The 25,016-nt window shown below is 37.8% G+C and overlaps 1 protein-coding gene across 1 annotated transcript in view; it reads left to right on the top strand.

Moving 5' to 3' along the window:
• Nucleotides 1-1,964: 1,964 nt before the first annotated feature.
• The window catches only part of LOC115762306, a 34,241-nt gene continuing 11,189 nt past the window's right edge, over nt 1,965-25,016 (top strand). The window contains exons 1-3 of the mRNA XM_030704472.1: nt 1,965-1,982; nt 12,808-12,972; nt 20,859-21,016. Coding sequence (XP_030560332.1) covers nt 12,856-12,972; nt 20,859-21,016 — 275 coding nt within the window. The 5' untranslated portion in view covers nt 1,965-1,982; nt 12,808-12,855. The remainder of the gene's footprint in view (nt 1,983-12,807; nt 12,973-20,858; nt 21,017-25,016) is intronic.

Here is a 25,016-nt window from a genome sequence, read left to right as displayed (position 1 = left end):
AGTACACTCAATATTATATACCCTGTCCATCATATACGTACAGGGCTAAAAAATTCATTAATCTCATGAAATGGTGCAGCAGCAGCAGCAGCAGCAGCAACTATGATCAGGTAAGGCAACTAGTTAGTGGCTGGCACTTTGGTCTGGCATTTTTAATTGACGCGCTGCCAGCATATATTTGCTTTGATTTTGTAATTATATTCTGTGCAGTTGAGCAGGTTTATGAGATGGAGCCAAACGCTGTGCAGCAGTTCTTTGAATTTTTATGCAAATGCGCTGCACTTGTTGAACATTGCACATAACATATAATTATTTGTATTATTTATATATACAAATATATATATATATATGTATTATTTATTGAAACAAAGGCGCAATTGCTCAGCTTGTTTAATTGCTGTCACATAAATCTTGAAGCCGCAGCATTGATTGCTCTGATTTACGACTCTGTCTAGTGTTACATTTGTCGCCTAAGTCTTTCGTTTTGCCCACATGTTGTGGGCGTATTGTAAGAATCACTAAACTGAAAGCATTTTGACATTTTACGAGCCACAAGCCGCGCTCAAGCGACCTTCAAAATGTCATTAGAATTAAGCAGCACATCGAGATTTAATTTTAAAAAAATGCCGTTATGGGCATAAAATGTGTATATTTTATAATGTATATTATATATTATCTTGTTGCTGGTTAGTGGCCGATTCGGTTGCTGGGCGCTTGTCGGCAAAAGCTTTCAAGTAGCAACTTGATAAATACGCGTACACGGCCAGAAAAAGCCTTAATTTGTAAAAAAGAAATGGCAAAGATCGTCGCATCTGCAGATGATGTAATTATCGCATAGAAAGCTGCGACTCGCAGCTCAGTTGATTTATATTAGAAATATGCAAATCAGCGCCGTCTGCTGAGAATTATGGCTTTTGGCTAACAGCCTTTTGACCCGTCCAAGACATGCATGCGCCATAACAGCTTAAGAGCGCCAAACGAAGAGAACAACAGCAGCAGCAAAAGCCACTCTTAAGCTTGGCTCAGCTGAGCAACGTTTGAAAAGCTTCAGTTTTGGCGCTCTGCAAGCTTCGACACGCCAAATGCTATTAAGCCAAGTTAAGACATGAGGCAAAAGTTTCAAACAAACAACAACAATAAAGAGCCAAAGCCCGAAACGAGAAACGGCCAACGTAACCGAACTTACGGTAAGGCCAGCCAGCCAGCCGGGCCCAGCTTGTAGCCAAGACCGTCTTGGCCGTCGTCAGTCGTGTCGCGAAAGTCGTCGAGTGCGTTTGCCAGTTGCTTTTGTTGCTGTCGGTGCGGCACACACACAAACACACACACACACACACAAAACACGCCGAGTAAGCTGGTGCCGTGTTACAGTGGCTAAAAGCAAAAACAAACAAACAACAACAAAAAGAAGAAGCCAAGCTCATCAGCAGTAGCATCATCTTCTTCGTCATCGTCATTCGCATACACCAAAAAAAAAATTGTTTAGTGCGCGCAGTCGTTATGCAACTGAAGTGCGTTCCAAAACAAATATAAGTTAAATTTATTAAGAAATTATTTAACAAAAAAGCGAAAGAAATGCAAAGCAAAGCAAAGAAAATCGTTAGAAATTAGACACACAAAAAGTACGCTGAACGAAATTTAAAAAACTTTTCACAAAGTTGAAAAATGTCAAGTTAAATATTTATGAAATTATAACAAAAACCAGTTTTGTCAAAATTAATATAAAAAAAAAAAACAAGTGAAACGCAAACAACAATTAAATTGTCAACAAGGCAGCAGATGGCAAAGTGAAAAGCGCACAGTTATATTATTAAATAAATATAAATAATAAATAATAGAAAATAAATCATTGTTACAGCATTGAAAGTGCAACAAGTGCGGCTGCCAGGCGTCTGAAAACGTAATCATTGGGAAAATATCTACAGATTTTGCAACAATTTCAACATTAACAACAACAACTGCAGCAGAAAATAATTGAGCAAAAGGTGAGTAACATGTCAGACACGCATGCAGCATATGCAGAAAGCTGCATGCAACACGGCCCTCGCATGCGGGCCACACGGCGTATGCGTAACATTTAGCCCAAGGCATATGCATGCAGTTATTCGCACGTCCCACAGCCATGCCCTGCCGTGCACTTCCTGCTACGCTCATTTTCTGCTTCTTCTTCTTCTTTTTGTATTAATACGTTTTATTCATGTAGCGAAGTTTTGGTTTCGTTTTCGTGTTTCAATATTAAAACGCGGCTCAAGGTTGTTGCTGCTCGACAAAGAAAACCTGTCCAAAAACTTTAACTAAATGTATATTTATGAGTTACCGCAACCAAACTGGATATGTTTTGTAGCTTTAATTAAAACTATTAGTGCAGAATGTCAAGAGCTGCGACTAGGGCCGCGAGTCTAGTCAGCCAGGCGCTGGCTGGTTGGCCCTGAGAGAGACCTACACGAACACGCACAACCGAATGATGAGTCGTCAGCACGCCTCCAAAAAACAAATGCAGTTAATAAAGCTGCGACGTGCCTAAAAAGTACAACAGCAAAGAATTGCAGTAGGTGTTGCGACAATTGTCGAGGAAGGAAGTCGGGGTGCATGGCTTGGCAGACAGTCGGCTCTTTGGTGGGAGTCAATTAGTGTATACAACGACTGGCAACAGTTGCCGCGAGAGGCGCTCAATTATGCAGCCATAAATGTAAACAATCGCATAAAAGTGCCTAAGTAGAAGAAGAAGCTGCAGCCAGGCAGACAGACGGACAGGCAAGACAGACCGACAGACACAACAATCTGCGAGACGTGTTGAAAATGCAGTTACCAAAATATGCAAAGTTCACTTTGCATCACTCACGCCCTGCCCAAAAGCACAAGCTGAGAGCAAGAACCAAAAAAAAAAGCAAGCACAGAAAAACTACAACTTTAGACAATAACGTGGCAATTTAATGGGAAATGTCAGTCACAGGCGTACAACAACAGTTGACTTCATTTTCTCAGAAGCAACAAAAGAAAAACTACTACAACAACAACAATATGCATGAACAAATGAGTTTTCGTGCGCGCAGACATAAAAAAAAGGTCGTGGCAAACTTACAAACGCAATGACAGCAACAGCAACAACAACAACAATAACAACAACAACAACAACAACAACAACAACAACAACAACAACAACAGCAATGACACAATGCGGCGCATGCGCAATGCACAACACAATCGACACATATATACACATATTTAAATATATATGTATATATACACATCTACTGCTGTTGGGCTCCACTTGCAGCGTGTCAAAGTGCATGACTGCCAAAAAAAAAACAACTGCCTTCACTTCGACAAGTTTTTGCCAATATATTAATCTCAGCTTCATATAGTTTAACACGGAGCTGGGTTGTCTGTTTTTTTTTCACAATTTAAAAAACGGTGTCACACTTTTGTCTAGCCAACATTTCATTCTTCAGCTGGCATTTCTTCAAATTCTGTTTACAAATGCGCTGCGCATTTTTATGAGCTGTCAATTCCGTTGACTTTGGCTTAGATTTGGGTGTGTGTGTGTGTTGCCAAAGCACAATTTATTGGCTTTGTTCATTAGCGGAAAATGGGTTAATCAGATGCTGAGCACATGCCAACATTTGGGAATGTGTGTTTAGCCAATATGCTCGAATATTCTTAAGTATTACAGAATGTTAACGATGGGATCTTTGCACGTCTCACCAAGTGTTGATATATGCCCATGGCAAATATTAATGGCAGACCATTTCATCAACATTGCCTAAATTAATTATTGTATAACTCGAAGATTTTTAGCGATAGATTCACGAAACTTGGTATGTAGTTGCTTTTATGCTATATACATATACAAAATAGTTCACATTTTGAATACCTCCACATATTCCCCTGGGAATTGCTAAAAAGTAGCTTTTAAATGTACAGCTCTGCGTTTTGGTATGCACACACTTTTCTGTGCCATATTTGAGAACTCAAATCACACGCCATATAAAACGGTCTATTAGAAGGGCAACTGTTGTCCGAAAAGCAAACGGGGACTGATGTCGATCAGACTAAAAAAGAACATATATCCGCGGAAGATATGACGTTTGAAAACGACATAACTCCAATTTTGGACTCGTAAGGATCAGTACTATCGACTGGCATCAAAAAATAGTAAATCTAAATTTTGACCCAAATCGACCAAAATGGCAAGGGGTTACATCACGATTTTTATCAAAATCGGGTTCGGTTCGAAAATCAAACCTTTTATGCTGATTTTTTGTAATAAATCGTCCAAAAATTGTCCAATTTTTGAATTTTATACCATTTTGGACTCTTGAGGATCAGTACTATCGATTGGCATCAAAAAGGTGAAAATCAAAATTTTGAACCAAATCGTCAAAATGGCAAGGGGTTACATCACATTTTTTTTCAATATCGGGGTCGGTACGAAAATCTAAACTTTTTTCATGATTTTTTTTAATATCTCGGGTAACTAACGTCTGATCTTTAAATGTTATACCTTTTTTAATTCGTACGAATCCCTACTACCAAATGACATTCAAACAAGCAACAAATCTGTCGGTTCAAAAAAGTTGTTGACCAAAAACCGATTCGTTTGTAAAGTATACCTTTTTTGCTGATTTTTTGTAATGACTCGTACAAAAATTGTCCAATTTTTTAAGTGAAAACCTACAAATTTCAGAAAAATCTAACCATAAGCACTCAGGTTAATCAAGAATGCATTACGTAGTTTAGATCTAAGGGAAAAAGCAGTATGTGAATGCATAGAGGGCAGCTTGAATGCCTCTAACAGCAGCTAGATTCATCTGACAAGCTACATCTTACTTTGACTTTAACTCTTTCCAACTGGAAGCTTGATTAGCTCATAGTTGATACTGGCAGCCATCACGGTTGGGGCCCAGCCGGGCGCAGGTGTGAAAACACATTTTATTGGGCTATACAAAATATAAAAAAAAAGGGCCCGACTCACGCAGTTGATTTGCTGCACGTTGAAAGCCTTAACGCCCGCACTATAGCCATCAAGAGCTAATTAAATTGTTATTGTGGCATTACTTAGATGGTGCTGCGGCACGTGTTTTTACACGATTATTGTGCGGCTAACGATTAGCCAGTTAGACAGACGGTGTCTGATGGCCTTTAATTGCTTATCGCACAGCAGCAGCAGCAGCAGCAGCAGCTGGATACCCAGACTAGGTTTACGGTAACGGGCAGCTTTATTAAAACATTAAATCATGGGGCATTGTTCCGCGGCATATAAATTGTATTTTAAGTGCACGCGTAGGCCACAAAAGGTGTTTGTTGTACGGCCGCATTCAGGCAAACAAAACGCTTGTTAAACAAACACACACCAACACACACACACACACACACAGAGGCAAATATTATGATCTGTATGCGCTATTACTTCACATTTCCGCTCGTCAGCAGCATCATCAATGTGTAATAAATAAATGCCAAACTTTCGTGGCTTTCATAGGGCATTTGAAAAGTGAAAAGCGCGCAACAAAGAAGACCAGATTTGCCACTGTTGTTGTTGTTGTTGTTGCTGTTGATTGCAGGCGTGCGATAAGCACAAATCGCCAAAAAAAAAAAAAAGAGCTAAAAAGCCATGGCTTTCATTGAGCTGAGGCTACATTTATTAAGTAAACTAATGATGGTCAACGTAACTCGAGTAACGCGCAGATCTCTATGCGTTTATATATATATATAAATATATATATATATATAAATATATATACACATAAATATACATACATATAAATATATAAATTTTTTTTTTAATTTTTTGTGCTTCTTGAAATGTTGAAAGAAAGAAATTCAGTTTCGTTTTCAAATTCACTCGCTCGTGGAAAATTTAGTGCTCAAAGTTGTTGTAGCTGTTTCTGCTGCTGTTGCTCTTGCTGTTGTTGTTGTTGTAGTAGTTGTTGATGTTGTTGTAGGTACGCTAAAACTGCTACGTTTACAGCGGCTGCACGCCACAGAGCGAACGCTTTGCCTGGCAGACAGGCTCCAGCCAGTTGAAGCGTGCAGGCCAAATGAAAAATGAAAACGAAAGCAGCCGCCAAATGTTGTTGTTGTCGTTTAGTTGCTGCTCTTTTTGCAAGTAATTTCTGTGTGTTGTTTTTGTTATGCTTTGCTTTTCACTTCACACACACACACACACACATCTAGTAAACTTTGTTTTTTGGCTTGCCAATAGCTGCACTCGTCGCTTTTGGCCCGCTCAAGTTTTTTGCCTGCTGCCAAAACGTAACGAATCTAAAATACGCGCCAAAAATGCGGAAAACATTTTGTTTTTGTTTATACCAAATATTTCTTGCTGCGCATAATGAAAGTGTCAACTTGTTAGCTGACAGCCCTCTGAACCAGTTTTGATAACACCTGCCACTGACACATCGATAGGCTGTGTTGCAAGTGCGCAGCAACTGCAACTGCACTGGTTTATTTTCCTTCTTTTTTGTCTTCATCCATCACATTGATTAATAGTGTGAGCTTAGTTCATTAGGCGGCCAGTCTTAAAGTATTTGTGATGCAATCCAGATAACTCAATGAGGCAACAGATAATACATTCATTTGAAGATAAACATTTTTAAAACACTTTTTAATTGTTAATTTAGGCAGCATTTTTGAGCTAAAAAGCTGCCGTTAGTGCTGACTTTGGGCTTATCCGCATAAGTTTGTGGCTTAAGTCGTTCGTTTTGCAGCGATTTTCGTTCCATTTATGTTTTTTAAATGCACTGCAAGCAATTTTTGAATTGTTCGACTGGCAAAGCCGGACAACAATGGCCGCACAAGCATGCGTTTTACGTCCATTTGTCTCTGGCCAGGCAAGTTCGTTGCCTAAGTCATTAGTCTTTGGTCGATCTATTTACAGCTAGTTAAAAACAATTTTATTTTATTTTTGGCTGCATTTATGGACTAATATAGCAATACAACAGCAATATTAAGCCAGGCCGGGTGAAGTTTTTGTCTTAAATCATTCGATTTGAGCCGATTATCGTGCCATTTGCATATGGAAACATGTCAAGTAATTTGTAAATTCACATTTTGAGCGTCTGCCTAATGAACAGCTACGACAACGCAACAGAAACAAAAGCAACAACAGCATAAAAATCAATCATATCTGGTTGCAACAGACCCAAAAAAAAATAGGGAGAAAAAATCATCAGCAGCCACGAAAAATCTTCAAAAATTGAAATGTTAACTCTCGGATTTTCGTTTAGTTTCTTGTTTTTTTCTCTTTCGGTTTTTTTTGTCGCCGATTGCACAACATTTAACACACACACACACAGATACAGACACACGCACTGACAGTCACATGACGTCGAGAAAAAATATTGTAAAAACCTTATGATTTAACATAAATTCATTCAATAATTGCGTGAATGATGAGTGCGCCGGCAGATGTGCGTGGTGTCTGCCAAAAGGGAAATATGCTTGCGAAATGCAATATTTATGCATATATATGTCTGGTATATGTACGACTGGTGATAATCGGGCTTTCTATGCCGCGGCGCACTCAGGTGTTAAATAGCAGCAGGTATCAAGTTCCGCAAGACATTGTTTTGTTTTATTTTGCTTTTTTTGGCAGCTGTTTTTCTTTGATAGTTGCACTATAAGCTTCCTATTTGCGCACGCGATACAACAGAAAACATATATGTACTATATATAATTTGCATAATGAAAACCTTAACCCCAAACAACACACACACACACACACATACTCAGACGTGCTATTAACTGAACCGTGCACCGTTGTTGAGTACTTTCACGGCGTTGTTATGCAAATTAAAGCATTTGATTAGCCATATATTCAGCTGCTGTGGCTGCCATGTCGAGTACTCGTACAATACGCATTAAGGCGCTAAATATTACGTATCATTTTTCATTATATTTCATTTGATGCGTGTGCGTTAAATTCACATACATACACACATTCGCACATTATTTAAAGTCAATGACTGCTTAATTTAATTTGTTTAGAAATCAATGTTTAATGGCCGCACGTCTGGGTGAATCTCTTGAACTTCTACGCTTGACCCCCAGCGGGAATTTCGAGCACACTGTGAAAACAATTTCGTTTAGGCTATTTTCTTCGTACTCCCCGCCAAAACGAAAAGGGTTTGTTTATTTCTGGCCGTGGCCAATCAATCAAATTGCTGCCAGAGCATGCCAACAACAAAATTCTTGAGGCATGTCACTAGCCACAAAAGCTGTGCAAGAAGAAGCAGCAGGAGAGAAAGAGAGAGAGAGAGAGAGAGAGAGAGAGAGAGAGAGAGAGAGAAGCGCACATTAGACGAAAGTATCGCATGATTGCGTTCCCAGCCAAAGGGGCTCTTCATTAGCGCAACTTTCATGTCGGTTCTGGTTACATAATGAACGCCAAGCGCTAATGAAATATAAATTTAACAAAAAACAAAAATACTTTCTAGCCTTAAATTCGACTGACCTTAACATTTTTTCTGGCAAATGATTTGGCATATTTCTGAGGGCAGACAAAACCTGTTGCAGCTAACTAAATTGACGACTGCGTGGTAGTCATTTGCCAAATGTGATGGGGCTCAATGCAAACGCCCACGCACACACACACACACACACACACACACACACACACAGTAATTTTTTGAGCCGTCAACTAGTCACTTTGTGTAGCTGCTGCCCACATTTGTCGCATGTAAACAAATCAGCTATACAAAAATACAAGTGCTCGCAGCTTCAACTAGGCAGCTGCTGTTGCCTTTTAACTGCCCAAAAGCGCAAAAGCACACGTGCTGTCTGTTTACAACAACAACAACAACAACAACAACTAGCAAAATCTCGTGACGCATTCGCATTGCATTTGAACTCTGCTCAAACAATGACAACGTTGGGTAAACGAACTGAAAACTATTTGCAGTCGGCAGCCGGCAAATATTAAGTGAAAAAGTGGCCATCATAACGTGAGCGACGACAACGGCAGCCAATGACCGAGGCATGTTGCAGCCACAACAACAACAACAACAACAACAACAACGACAACGTTTGTGGCAGCGCATTAGAATTTCCAAAGGGGCCCACTTCACACCCATTTAAAGTAAATTTACATGTCTAAATAATTAATATGCAAGCACTGTGTCTGTGTCTATGACTACAATGCTAACTGTCTGACTTTTTGTCTTCATTGTTAATATGAAAAATTCTTTATTGATTCTCGTAAACAGCTAAAATACTCGCGCCAGACTTTCATTCATAAAACCGCGAAGCGCTTAATATGCGGCCAGTGTAGTTTGGTTTATTAATAATGCATTTTTTTAGCCTAGGCCTGTGCATAGAAAGTTCTTTTCGAAAGTCGGCTTGAAATTCAAAAGACTCAGGCAACGAACTGGCGCTGGCGCATCATGCAACATTCAAACATTTTTGTTACGCTGACGTTTTCGTTGATTTTTCACAGTTGCCCAGCATTGAATTGCGAAATAGCATGCTTTCTATTTCGATAATCATCAATTTTGAAATATTTCAAAGAGCGAAAGCAATTTTTTTTATGGCTTGCAGCGCGACAAAATGTCAGCAGATGCTGCGACCGATGTTAATGAACTGCGCGTTTGTTGCGGAAAAGCGCAAACATTTTATAATTGAATTAAAGTTTAGCTGATGATTTTATTAACGCAGCAATGTGCAATCCATTACGTTGATAAACCATTTTAATTGTGAAAGTTCAGCAAACGGCAATTTACATACAAATTGGGCAGTTTGTCTGAGATTTAGCGGATATGTTTGGCAATAAGGCCAGTAGTTATATATAAGTATTATATCAAAGACAGATTAATTGGCGTTATTTAAATGATGCCAATTTGGCTGCTGGCAGCCATCAAAGACAAAGGTTATTGTTATTACTTTTATATTTTTGTGAAAGTCGTTGAATTTTGTGCGTGTGCGCTAAAGAGCTAAATAAAAATCGGAAGAAAAAAATTTGAAAGTGAATGCGACGACGAGTCGCAATGACTCTGAGAAATGCACAATCGTTTTTTTTCGTGTTTTTCGTTCGTTTTTTAATTCCTGCAGTCAACAGTGAAATATAACAGTAAAAGCGCTTGAAATTATACAGACAAATCAGCAAAGTCAACACACACAGAAAAGCAGCTGATGATGACTTCATCACACAACGCCATGAAGTGCCCATAAACACTCAATCCCAACGGCTCTTTCGCTACCTCCTCTGTTTACAGAAGCCCCAGCAACAGCAACAATAACAGAATCAGAACTCCGTAAGCAAAAATACAGGTTGCATTTTTGCCTTAGCTGTACCTTTGACAGAAATATGCCAACATGCCAATGCCTCCATCCGCTATGAGTATGCAGGATATTTGAGCACCACTTAGCAGCCGCACTCCAGCCGCCCCGCCTCAACGAGGTTATCTGAGAATTTTTCTCGGCCCCATTCAGTGTGTCATATATAATTTTTGATATGTCTGCATTGTCAGCTGTACAGAAATGTTCCAAGAAGAAACTGCAGTTAAGGAACTTTAATTCGGCATGTCACATAAAACCTGCACAGAAATTGCCGGGAAACATTATTGGCAGACGCGGGCCGTAATATATAATCAAATGTTTCACCTTGTTCAGAAATGGCCAAATGAGCTGTAAGTTGGGCCTTAATTTGGCAAGCCTCAAGAGAAATACTCTTTCCAGAAGAAAGTCCAAAGAATCTTGTATTTTCAATAATTAATTTAAATTAATAGATATTTGTGGGGCTCCCATTGCCCAACTGTTGCCTAGCAGTTGTGCTGCTAGCCCCATAATAAAGTCAGCTATGCCGATTTTAGGGTATGTTAACATCTATTCTATAAGCAATTGCTCATATCATTGGCAAGCTATACACGTAATTGCTCGTTGGGCACAAACTAGAACACGTCTGGCTGGAGTGCTTGTACACGGCGTACGTGCCATGTCAGAACAACCGAAGGGGAGTAGACACTATGTTCTATATATTAAAGTGGTTGTAAGTTGCCTCGGATCTATAAATAACAATAGTCTGGACGGGCTGCATCCTACTATATGGCAACAATAGCAATGGTAGCCAAAATTGAAAGGTGCAAAGCAAAATGCAGCTCAATAAACTAGCAGAAAACTGGCGACAAGAGGCGCAGATGCAGATGCTGAGATGCGGAGACAAGCGAACGGTGTAAAAAATTGTCAGACAGTCGTACAATTTAACGGCTTTTGTTGCATAAATCCAGCAGGCAACATTTGTTATGCGATTGCAATCTATCGCACAAAATGCCGCCGATTGTTGACAATACGAATCGAGTATTCGCATGAGTGTGAGTAGAAGTATGAGTGCGAATACGAGTATGAGTATGAGTAGAAGTACTATTCCAAATGGCACCAGCTGGCTGCAATTGCGCAAAAGGCGTTGATAATTTATGGATGGCGGTAAGAGCACAGATCAGCACAGCTCAGCACAGCACAGCATCCCCCAAAGTCGGGACTGTCAATCAGTCAATCGGGCACTCAGGCATTTCGGCAAAAGAAAGCTGACAGACAATTATAGACACTAATAATAATGATAATAGCAACCACAGCGGCAAACAAAGCGTATAAATATGACAACAGGTTAGCGAACCTCACACATTTGCATATATATATTTTTATAGATAGAGAGAGAGAAAAGAGCGACAGAGAGAGAAAGGGCGTAAAAGAGCGTAAAGAGCGCGGCTAAAAAGATTGCCGCTACGCGCGTCTGTCGATCGGCCAGATTCCAGGCCCCAAAAGACACCAAGAGGTGTTTATTATGCAATGAGCGTTTTTTTCATCAACTTGACAAACTGAGCCGTGAAAAAACAAACGACTTGGCTCCACGTTTTGCTTTGTTTTACCATTGTGCTTTATTATTTTCTCTTTGTCGTCTCCTCTGCCTCTGCCTACAGGTGATTTTCATATGTCTCCGGCGTTTCGGTATCGGTATCGGTATCTGTATCTACAGTGCGTAGCCTGAGAGCCAGACCAAAACGACAACTAATTCAAAAAAAATTGCATGTTTTACATAAATTCTGTTGGCTGGCCATAAAAATGCCAAAGTCACATAGTGCACACTGATTCTAAATGAGACGAAAAAGTTAATTCTTGGCAGAACAGAACAGTCCTATTTCAACCGTTCCCACTTTTGTTCCATTCTCACTGTTTCAAAAATAAACCGAGAATTTACTGTGTCGATCTCATTTCTCTTTTTCTGTTCCATTTTCACTGTACCAAAAATTCTTCAATAATTTACTGTTTCGTTCTCACTGCCCATTTTTGTTTCATCCCCACTGTTCACTCTTTCTTTTAAAAGCCTCTACTGTTTCGTATTTCATACAAAACAAGAATATTTATATTTACTTTGAATGCACTGCCAGAAATACAAGCAAAACAGCTGGTCGAAATGCCAATAGCAGGCAGGTTGTATTATGCAGTCGGCAGATTCAACTGCGGCTGAAGTTCAGAGCTTTATTGGGTAAGAGCAGCTCCCACAAAGTTTACACAGCTGAGGCCGCCTGGGGATGACTTGTAAAAAGGAAGTCGGGTCATAAACAATATCTGTTATTAATGTGCTTGGGTGCGTTGAACCTTGCCGTTGTTTGGTTTGCAATTTGACGCTGCACAGTTTGAGGCCTGTCAGCACCAAAAGAATTTTACCCGAAAAAGAATTTTTAAAGTCTGTAAATGTACAGTTAGACGGTTAAATATACTTGCCACAAATGGGCGGCACACTTGAAAGCTAAATACATAATATCGCCAACATATTCACAGCATTTTTTACGACTTACTCGTCGTGTATCTTTGCAGACACTCACCCTCGAAGCGCCTGGACAAAAAATAAATAAATACAAAAAAATGGTATCGCGAAGAAAAATATTATCACGTTCGCGGGATGATCTAAACCTGGATCAGACGTTCACACAACAGGAGGAGGAGGAGGATGTTTGGTATCAAAAAGATAAACTCTACAAGGTAAGTTGCTGAGCACAGATGATCTAATGAGCCGTTCGATGCGGCAACAATAATTAAATGCAATTCATTAGCATAACAAAGAGATGGATAGATATGTTGAATGTTAGTTAGAAGTAGAAGCTACCGAAAGAGGCAAATAGAGGCCATGGCATGAACACGACTTGAACAACTGACAGCTCAAGAGTTTGGACTTCCGCTTGGCAAGTTGCTTGGTCTTCTATGATTTGTGGCCATTCTCCACTGTGGCTTTTATTCTCGACACGTGCAGCGGCCGCATTGAGGTCAGCGTCAGCATAAAACGCACTAAACCTTAGCTGCAGACACTATTTGCTGCAGTTGTTGTTGTTGTATTGACCAATTGCATTAATTACCGTTAGGCCATCGCATTGCGTTGTGCATTTTTAATTTGCCTATGGCCATTTGTCAGTTGCCGCAACAACAACAAAAGCAACATCTAAAAGCAACAACTAACAGCAAAAACAACACCAAACAAATGCAAACGTAACCCTAATGTACAAGCCCAGCACGAGCTTGACTTAAGCTGAGTGTGTGTTGAATGTGTGTGTGTGCTTGTGTGCGTGTGTGTGTCGTCTGTCTGTGTGTGGGTATTTCATTGATTTTGGCCTTTAAACAACAAAATAGACAATAAAATCAAAGCTATATATCTCCATCTCACTCTTGTCACGTTTATGCGGAGCATAGCGTGATTTATCTATCATGAATTCATAGTGCATAAGTAGGTTAGCATATCAGCTGACATATCCAAGCACACTCTTGACTTTACCATAATAAATTTAGATAAATAAATGTGCTTATCAGGATACAATTTATGTTTATAGTAAGCCGTTTGATATGAATTAATTAATATTATTTTATATGAGATTATATTCTATCTTATAACATGACTTAATTAATATTACAACTTATTCATTTTACTGAATCCTATATGTTTTTTTTTACTTAATTACTTATAGTCTAGTATAACCAACTATCTAATCAAAATATTGTCTAATATGACATGATTTATCTCATCAAACTCTATATAAATATATGGTAAAAAGTTTTGAAGGAAAATAAGGTAGTTTTAGCAGGCATTAAGTAAAATAATGTATTTAATAAAATAACTTTAGACGTTTGAATTTGTTTACCTTGATATTCTATGATCGTATAATCAGCCTTATATTAAGACTAAAATAATGGTTAAATAAGAAAATTAGACAGCACAGGCTAGTCGATAAAAAGTTAACTATTTATTATACAAAACAAAAGTTAATTTTTGCATAAAATTATGCAAATACTTGTTTAATTCAGTGGAAATTAGCCATAACAAGCAAAAGTTGAGATAATAATACATATATAAAACAAAAAATAAATTTAAAAGCAAAACCAAATTAATCGATTATCATAACTAAAAGATGATACGTTTTTTATATTGCTTTATATTTAATTTTAATGATCAACCTCTATTATTAGTTGGTTTCGATATAAGTCCCGAGTTCCTTAAAGATGTAAGCAAGGGAGTGACCCATTTGGGGCATTCTTTAAATATTGCTAATAATAACTAAGAACTAGTTTGATAACTATATAATAATATCTTCCGCTCAGAATACTCTATTTTTTTATCACAATACTTAGCCACGCATAAACGTAAAATTTGTCGCCGCTTTTCAGCTTTATTTTTGTCAAATGCCGCTGCTGCCTACACACTACTTTTTAGCCATGTTTGCCATTGTTGTCATAAATATTATGTTTATTATTAAACTGGGTTAACTGCAGCCAGTGAACAGTTTAAACCAATCAAACTCGAGCACCTTTCTGCGCCCCTCCATCAAATTTATGGCTCCTAAAATTTTTTTTTTCAAATGGTTTTGCATAAAGCCTCACCCAGTTCATCAAAATGTGACGCAAAAAGTGAAAAGCCGCGCGACACTTTATTTTGTGTGTGTGTGTTATATGCAGCATTTGGCATGGAAAATGCGAACGCCCACGCGTTTTTTTTTTTTTTGGCTTGAAAACGCCGCTGCATTGTGCAATTGGCGTGAGCGTCTATATAAATCCGTTTAGCCATACAAAAGGCGTCTAGTTTTTCCCATGAAAATGGATACAAAAAACACAAAAAACACAAATTATGGCAGCATTTTCCTATTGTAGTTGCTTAGCTTTGAGGGCCCTTTTGAATTGGGCTGACTAAAGTTTTGTTTGGTTTCTTTTCCATTTTTTTTTGTTGTCTTTAGCTGCCAGGCATTTATTGAGCAATCTGTGTTTCTTATTGTTGTTGTTGTTATTGGGCCTGTGCTATTTTCGATATTGTTTACAAATTTATTAGCTGGGAACGCAGCCCAAGCCGCAAATGGCTTTCTGCATATGCAGTCAAACAAAAGACTCAGGCAACGAACTTGTTTTTGGCCTGGCAAATAGAACGAGCCTGCCGCTGCTTTGTCTACCGTTTCTTCTTTTTCTTCTACTGCTTCTTCTAGCTACTTTTCCACGCAGACGAAAGTGGCATGAAAATGAAAGTTTCATTTTCGGCAAGCTGACAAGTTTTCGCTTCGCCTCGCTCGCTCGCCAGTTGTTGCTGTTGTTGTTGTTGTTGTTGCTTTGCCGTTTTTCCACTTCCACTTCCATGCGCCTGTTTGGCCACTCGTTCACCTGGTTTCAGTTTCGCTGGCACGTTCGCCAGAGTTGTACAACAGGATTGTTCGCCACCGCCAAAAACGCGTTGGCGCAAGCAGGAAAAACCGCACACAGCACACACACAACACACACTCAACACACACACACACATGTCACTTAGCGCGTAATTTAACTCTTAAACGAGGGGGCCCACAGCTGAATGGAAAATTTGCCGCCTCGCTTTTTCATGCCACTTCATCAAGAGTCTCTTTACAATATGCCTTATAAACAGGCATTTTTCCTTTTTTTTCAAGAAAATTACAAAAAAAAAATCTCGCGCCTGCCTGCATTGAATTTCCGGCTTGGTGAAAACATATTGATTGATTTGCATTGTGCGCCGCCTGACGGAAGACACCGCCAGCTATTATTATAGCTCCCAGTAAGCCCGCGTCGAAACTATGCATGAAATTAGCATAAATTTGTTTGGCCAAAATGGAGATAAGAAGAAGCTAAGCAAAGACAAACGATCCACTTGATCGCAACGCTTAAAAACAATATTTATTTTGCCATCGTTTACGGACTTTAAAAATGGGTCAGACGACATTTGAAGTTCGCACTCGAATTTCAAATAATCAACATCAGTTTTTTTTTTTTGTATTTTTCTGTCTTTATTGGCAATTTCTTGTAGCGATTGCAACCTGTCACAGTTAAATAAATTTATCAGCCCATAATAATTCGAAATGATGATTATATATTATATTACAACAAAGCTTGCCGCGCGCAGCCACCAGCTAAATTCATTTTATTAAATGTCAACTTTGAGAGCTCGGCGCATCCGTTGCCAGCGTCTCCGACTGCACAGCGCGGCTGTGGTAAAGTCGTGACTGCAAAAGTTCAACAACATTTTACACAAAAAGTGCAAACTTAATAAACTTAAAAAAAGATTCTCAAGAGTGCCACCAAACTGACGACCTGCACAAACTTCCGTGCCGATTGCACTTGTGCACGTGTTTTTCTTGTTGTTGTTGTCGCTGTTATTTCATTTTTTGCTGCTGCCGGGTGTCAATTATAGAACTTATTAAACCGCATCACAGGCGCAGCGTTAGACAAGCTGCTTTAATTACAACTTAATGGCACTTGTGCCCTTTAAAAAGAAGCAAAGCACACAAAAAACAACTAAATTCAAGTTTGTGCAACATTTATGACATGCTCTTGGAGGCGTGGTAAAACACATCAACCTAAAAGTTACGCTCGTATTCGTTCAGTCATTAAAAAGGTCGGCAGGCGGAAATCTTAATTGAAAAAAAAATCCCCCTAGCGGTTTTTGCAGATATGCGTTGAGAATTGTGAAGCTAAGTTCAGTCAAATTATCTTGAGTTTATGAATTATTTCAGCCATTTTTTGAAAGACAAATCAAGCATATTTATGCTGATCAATAATATAGATAATTATTTCAAACAAAAACTCATTCTTTGTTCGATACTGATGAGGAATATATATTATATGCTCATCTTGAGAAATGGATAATTATTATAGGCGTATGCCCATCCTGAGAAAGATACTGATCAGCTACATATATGGATCTAATAGGTATACTATGCCTTACATATCTCATGACAGAATGATACCCTGTACATATAAATACATCATACATATTATCAGAATTTCGAAAGATCCTATAATGCATCGTATCTTTACAGGCCAAAATTGTTGCATTGTTTAAGGATACAATTAAATCATGTATTTAGTTTTTATTATACCCTTATAGACATAAAACGTAAAACTGTAGGGGCAATGTCTACAAGGGTATTACAATTTCGGAGTGCTGAAAATATCCTCACTTTCTCGTTTAGTCCGTAAGTCTATTTTGAAGACATTTCGCATAGTTATAAAAGTTAATATTCATTTCATTAGATCTATTCTAATTAATTCTTCGCACACACTGTCACGCTATTTCCATATCTAACCTGAATTAAACATTTTTGTAGCTCACTTTGCTTTTATTGAGCTAAAGTCTAGAATGTGAGCAGCTGCTCATTAGGCCAACGGAGTTTTTTCTTTAATCTCAACGTTGACTTTGTTTTAGTTTAACATTTCATTTGCTGTGGCTGTATTTCATAATTATTATTTTTTTGCATATGCTAAAGCAGCTAAAACGCCTCTGTTGTGGACTAACTAAAACGCCTGATTAGCCATTTGCGTCAGAGCCAACGAGTAAAAAAGTTGTATACATATATATATATATATATATATATATATTGGTTGTTGCTTTAAAATTTCATGCTATACATAGGTTCGATAATAATTTGCATAACAAATGTGTGCTTATAAAAACCAGTTCAGTTGCTTTTTAAGAATCGATTGGCATTTTGGCATATATATATATATATATATATATATATATATATATATATACATATATGTGGCGTATATCGAAGCTGTGCTAATTTTCAGGCACTGCAAATATTACGTATACATAGCAAACACGCGCCAGTGCCGTGCAACATGCCCAGCCCAGGCGAAGCGGGCTAATTAAAATCAATTGCAATCAACGACAACAAATACAACAAGAACTGCTTAGTGCATAACATAAACTATCAAGCATAAGCTGAACTTCGACATTTTGAGGTCGTCTCATAAAAATTTCTGGCTGCCGAAGATGTCGGCCTAGAGATCTATAATAAAAACAACAATAAGTTGTAACTTGTTTTGGCCACACTTGAGCCTACAAGATTCTTTTGCGAAGCAGCCAAAATAAAACCTGTACAACAAAAGTGAATCTGCTCGAGCGGCCCGAGGAGCTTGAAGAGCTTGAAGAGCAACAGAATCTATGCGAGTTTGAAGTGAATTCAAAAGTGCTGGCGACTCGCACATACAGCAGCAACAAATTAAAGCTAAAGTACGCCACACACACAAACAGACACAAAGCCAAAAGCATACGAAAAGGTTAACAAGTTTTACTACATGATTTATTTGCATTTTTAATGTGCGGCGGCCTGGCCCGCTCATGAAGTAGCAGCCAGCATCTGATCCAGCGAGCTGCCTAGACAACTTTACCGCACGCTCCGCTCTGTACACCCATATAAACTATAGCTCCTCTCCATGTAGAACTAACAGACGTTAGATACATATTTGCCTGCCTGAGTTTTCATGTATTTTGAAGGCGGCTCTGAACTCTGCCCGCAAATAAGTATACGAAACTGTGGGCATGTTGGTTACTGGGCTAATGGCTTTGTTTATGACCCTGTTCTTTGTTCGGGTTAATTGAACTCTTTTTTTTATTTTGCCTTATCCGTTTGCCTGAACATATGATATTGTGGGGCCATAAAGCGGCCAGCTGTGCGGCGCTTACAGCCTTGATTTTGTGTATGCGAGAGCTTCACAAAAAGTACACACACAACTTAAATTAACTGAAGTCATGAACCAGTTCTTTATTAATTTGTGCTCTTTACAACACTGTTTTGCTGTGTGTTCGTATGACAACGCAGTGTGCGCCAATTGGCAACACTAAGAACTCCATATTAATTGAAAATGAATAAAAGAAAAGCTTTCTTTCATAACCATTAATCCTTTCATTAAACTTTATGTTTCCTTTTATTTGGGTTTTTTTTTGATATTGGCAACACTTTAAGTTTCATATTAACTTTACAACACTTTATTAAGGCGTCATTGAAAATGAATAAACAAATTTCTCTTTCCTAAGCATAAATCCTTTTTTATATTTTTTGGTTTAATTTTTGTATACTTTTTATTATTTTAGTTAGTTTTTTTTTTTTATACTTTCTTGAAAGTTTGGCTAGCATATTAACATTTTTTCCGGCCCAAATTAATTCGAACGTTTTACAAATTCATTAGAAAGCCAATTTAATATGCTAAATGCTGAATTTGAATCTTTTTTCGCATTTATTAAATTGGGTATATGAAAAACAAGTTGAAAAATATTTGTATTTGTATTTTTTAGTTGTTTAAGGCCTATTTCACCAAGACTCGTTATGCGACATGTCTTTATATTCACTAATTCCCAAACAAAAGTTTTCTTTTGAATCCCTTTAAAAAAGGGATTTTCTGAATACCAAAAGATGCTCTTAATATGTACGTTCGAGACAGAAAGATATAAAAACTAAAATCGGACTTTATTTATAAAAAAAAACAAATAAAATAACTCTGAATGTAGTTTGATCTTGAAAAGATTTGTTTGTTTGGACTTTAATCATATAAATAATTTAATAAAAAACTTTAAGTGTAGTTTGATCTTGAAAATATAGATATTAATATTTAATTTTATAAATTATATAAATTATTTCAAATAGTATCAAATATTTCAAAACAAAATCTATAATCCGACAGCGTTTTTCTTCAGTTACCAAATTGATTTTAGAGCTGATTTCACAAATTATGTGATTAGGATTTAAGTATTTATTAAACGGCCCCTTTAGATACGGACACATACATATATATACATATGTATATGCATGCCTGAGTTAATATATCTATATATATATATATATATATATAAAACTATATCAAAATATAAAATATGCGCTGTGCACTTAAGCATGACGCAAGCTCGAGCGAGTTGCATTTTCATTTCTTAGTGCAATCGAAAGCCTTGCAGCACTTTAAATATCTGTACACAGACGAACACACACACACACACACACGAACACACACACACACATGTATGTGTATGTAAGTAGAGATATAAAATAGCAACAAATAAAAGCCGTAAACACCGTTGTCTATAATTTTATATGTCTTGCTGCAACACGACTCGCTGGCGCGCCAGCATTTGTTTCGTGCCAAGCATTTGCTCCGATTTGATTTTAACTTTTATTTAACAAACAACAACAACAAGAGAGTCGCTTGTAATGGCAGCCAGCAGCAGCAACACCAACAATAACAACAACAACAACAATAAAAGCAATAGTAAAAGTAAAGTGAGTGAAAAACAGCAACGTGAAAAATAAAAGCACAAACGCAAGCGCCCAACAAGGCCGTTCACTTTGGCTGGCAAAAAGTACACACAAACAAACACACACACACGCACACACACAAACACACACACACACTATGCTGGAAAGTGAAAATTGCTGGCATTAGTTGCATTTGCAACAGTTGCAGCCGTTATACATAGATATTATTCGGTTTTTCTTTTGTCTCCAGCAAGTTGCTCGCCTAAGTCTTTTGTTTTTTTTTCGCCATTCAGCATGCTCGCATTTTCTCACTCCCTCTCCCTCTCTCTCTCTCTCTCTCTCTCTCTCTCTCTCTCGCAGGAACACATACAGGAAGTGCTGGACAAATGGACGCAAATCGATGATGAGATCTGGGCCAAAGTAATTGTCTTTGAGCGCAATCGCCGCGTGGCCAAGGCATACGCACGTGCTCCGGTGCTGACCATCAATGGCTCCGACGATGGCTTCGATGGCATGCGGTAAGTGTGCAAATAATTGGGCTGCGCTTCTTTTTTTTTTTTAATTACCCAGCCGTATATATAAATATAAAACAAATAAAAAATCCCAGCTTATGCTGCCTTTGAGCTTATGCGCAAATCGGCTGCCCTTGACCCACTGCCAAGCGCAAATCAGCAGGAGAGGTATTGTTTTTGTTTTCTTTGCCATAATAAATGATTAAATTACACCAGATGTTGCTCCCAAATGGGCAAAACGAATGAAACTTTGCGCGCCGGCAACAACGCCCATTAAATTGATGGTGCGGCATATTACGATTTAATTGCCAATCCGAACTTGTAATGCCAAACAGTTTTATCATAGAAAAAACAACCGAAGAAAAATATAGCTATGTACCTTTAAGAGAACCTTCAGCTAAATTGTGGAGCTATGCGAATGCAAATTACGACATTTGTGACCTCACCGCTGGCGGCAATTTGTAGCATGTGAAAATGGCCGAAAATAAAACGAGCGTCAACAAAGTGAAAATGTTTTAATAATTGCGCGTATTTTGATAAAATGAGCGATTTCCGTTGCGCGCCAATTTGAGCTGTTTCTTTTTCATTTGATTTTTTTGTTTGCCAAGAATTCTAGTTTTTGGCAAGCAGTTGCTCGGTTTTGGCTGCAGTTGCTGCCGCTGCATTTGAGGCTAATTAGCATATTCCGTCTCAAAATGATTTCGTCGTTGCGTGCCACAAATTGCAAATGCCAAACGCTTTTGACTCAATTGCCGTGGCCAATTTGCCGCACAGCCCACACATTGCAAGCAGCGAGTGCTTCGACTCCCAGCCAAATGTCATGAAGTCTGCATAATGGATTGGAGTTTACAAGTATCTGATATTAATGTATATATGTGTATATATATACCTCAATATGAGGCACTTCAATGCGCAGCGAATGCATAATGCATTAGTCCATAAATGTGCTGATTAAAAGCGATGGCAAAAAAACAATTCAAGTTCGTAAAACGTAATTTGGTCAGCAGCAACAACTGCAACAGCAACAGCAACAGCAACAACAGCAGCAACAGCAGCAACAACTGAGCCCAAAAAAGGGCAACGCTTGCATTTATGTTGCACGGCGGCTTCCTTTGTGTACCCCAAAAAACAACAACAACAAAATGAAGATGCGCTGCCATTAAAATGTCAACGGCAACAATAATACTTAATAATAATAACAACAAACAACGAACAACAAACAACAACAATGTATGTGGCGCAAAAATTAAATTAAATAAATTTACGGCTGCCATCCGCGAGTAAATTTGATATTTTTCAGGCGATAAGAAAACTAGGTAAAAGTTGATAGTGTGTGCGACTAGCAGATACCACGTAACAGCATGCATAGCTGGCATATAAATGCCCTGTAATGAATATAAATACACTTAAGTAAGTGTAAATATTCCAATTATTTATAATATACAAGAATAATGATGGCAGATTGATAAAAAAGGTCAAGCCAGGAACATAGACCCAAACCTCGTGAAAATCGGATGAGATTTGTCCGATTTATGGAGGTGGAAAATTTTCAACTATGACTTTATACGATATATGCGATTACCAGTTTTAGATGCATTTTGACCAAAAATGATGTTGTCAGATGTAGATTCCAAATTGATCTACAGGTCAAACCATGGACAAAAAGCAAAACCTTATCAAAATCGGTTGAGTTTTGACCGAGTTATGGGGTTAGTAATTTTCGACCTATGTCTATATGCGATATTTGAGGGTACCATTTTTACATGAATTTGGACCAAAAATTATGTTGTCAGATTTAGATGCACAATTGATCTAGAGGTAAAACCATGAACAAAAACACAAGCCTTATGAAAATCGGTTGAGTTTCGACCGAGTTAGGGGACTAGGAAATTTCGACCTATGACTATATACGATATTTGAGGGTACCATTTTTACATGAATTTGGACCAAAAATTATGTTGTCAGATTTAGATGCACAATTGATCTAGAGGTAAAACCATGAACAAAAACACAAACCTTATGAAAATCGGTTGAGTTTTGACCGAGTTATGAGGTTAGGAAATTTCGACCTATGTCTATATGCGATATTTGAGGGTACCATTTTTACATGAATTTGGACCAAAAATTATGTTGTCAGATTTAGATGCACAATTGATCTAGAGGGCAAACCATGAATAAAAAGCAAAACCTTATGAAAATCGGTTGAGTTTTGACCGAGTTATGGGGTTAGGAAATTTCGACCTATGTCTATATGCGATATTTGAGGGTACCATTTATACATGAATTTGGACCAAAAATTATGTTGTCAGATTTAGATGCACAATTGATCTAGAGGCCAAACCATGAATAAAAAGCAAAACCTTATGAAAATCGGTTGAGTTTTGACCGAGTTATGGGGTTAGGAAATTTCGACCTATGTCTATATGCGATATTTGAGAGTACCATTTTTACATGAATTTGGACCAAAAATTATGTTGTCAGATTTAGATGCACAATTGATCTAGAGGTAAAACCATGAACAAAAACACAAACCTTATGAAAATCGGTTGAGTTTTGACCGAGTTAGGGGACTAGGAAATTTCGACCTATGACTATATACGATATTTGAGGGTACCATTTTTACATGAATTTGGACCAAAAATTATGTTGTCAGATTTAGATGCACAATTGATCTAGAGGTAAAACCATGAACAAAAACACAAACCTTATGAAAATCGGTTGAGTTTTGACCGAGTTATGAGGTTAGGAAATTTCGACCTATGTCTATATGCGATATTTGAGAGTACCATATTTACATGAATTTGGACCAAAAATTATGTTGTCAGATTTAGATGCACAATTGATCTAGAGGCCAAACCATGAATAAAAAGCAAAACCTTATGAAAATCGGTTGAGTTTTGACCGAGTTATGGGGTTAGGAAATTTCGACCTATGTCTATATGCGATATTTGAGGGTACCATTTTTACATGAATTTGGACCAAAAATTATGTTGTCAGATTTAGATGCACAATTGATCTAGAGGTAAAACCATGAACAAAAACACAAGCCTTATGAAAATCGGTTGAGTTTCGACCGAGTTAGGGGACTAGGAAATTTCGACCTATGACTATATACGATATTTGAGGGTACCATTTTTACATGAATTTGGACCAAAAATTATGTTGTCAGATTTAGATGCACAATTGATCTAGAGGTAAAACCATGAACAAAAACACAAACCTTATGAAAATCGGTTGAGTTTTGACCGAGTTATGAGGTTAGGAAATTTCGACCTATGTCTATATGCGATATTTGAGGGTACCATTTTTACATGAATTTGGACCAAAAATTATGTTGTCAGATTTAGATGCACAATTGATCTAGAGGCCAAACCATGAATAAAAAGCAAAACCTTATGAAAATCGGTTGAGTTTTGACCGAGCTATGGGGTTAGGAAATTTCGACCTATGTCTATATGCGATATTTGAGAGTACCATTTTTACATGAATTTGGACCAAAAATTATGTTGTCAGATTTAGATGCACAATTGATCTAGAGGTAAAACCATGAACAAAAACACAAACCTTATGAAAATCGGTTGAGTTTTGACCGAGTTAGGGGACTAGGAAATTTCGACCTATGACTATATACGATATTTGAGAGTACCATTTTTACATGAATTTGGACCAAAAATTATGTTGTCAGATTTAGATGCACAATTGATCTAGAGGTAAAACCATGAACAAAAACACAAACCTTATGAAAATCGGTTAAGTTTTGACCGAGTTAGGGGACTAGGAAATTTCGACCTATGTCTATATGCGATATTTGAGAGTTCCATATTTACATGAATTTGGACCAAAAATTATGTTGTCAGATTTAGATGCACAATTGATCTAGAGGCCAAACCATGAATAAAAAGCAAAACCTTATGAAAATCGGTTGAGTTTTGACCGAGTTATGGGGTTAGGAAATTTCGACCTATGTCTATATGCGATATTTGAGAGTACCATTTTTACATGAATT

Source organism: Drosophila novamexicana, unplaced genomic scaffold (genome assembly GCF_003285875.2).
Source record: "Drosophila novamexicana strain 15010-1031.04,08,12 unplaced genomic scaffold, DnovRS2.1 tig00000564-arrow-pilon, whole genome shotgun sequence".
Taxonomy (NCBI): Eukaryota; Metazoa; Arthropoda; class Insecta; order Diptera; family Drosophilidae; genus Drosophila; species Drosophila novamexicana.
The sequence above is the reverse complement of the archived record's forward strand: the minus strand, read 5'-3'. Positions and strand labels throughout refer to the sequence as shown.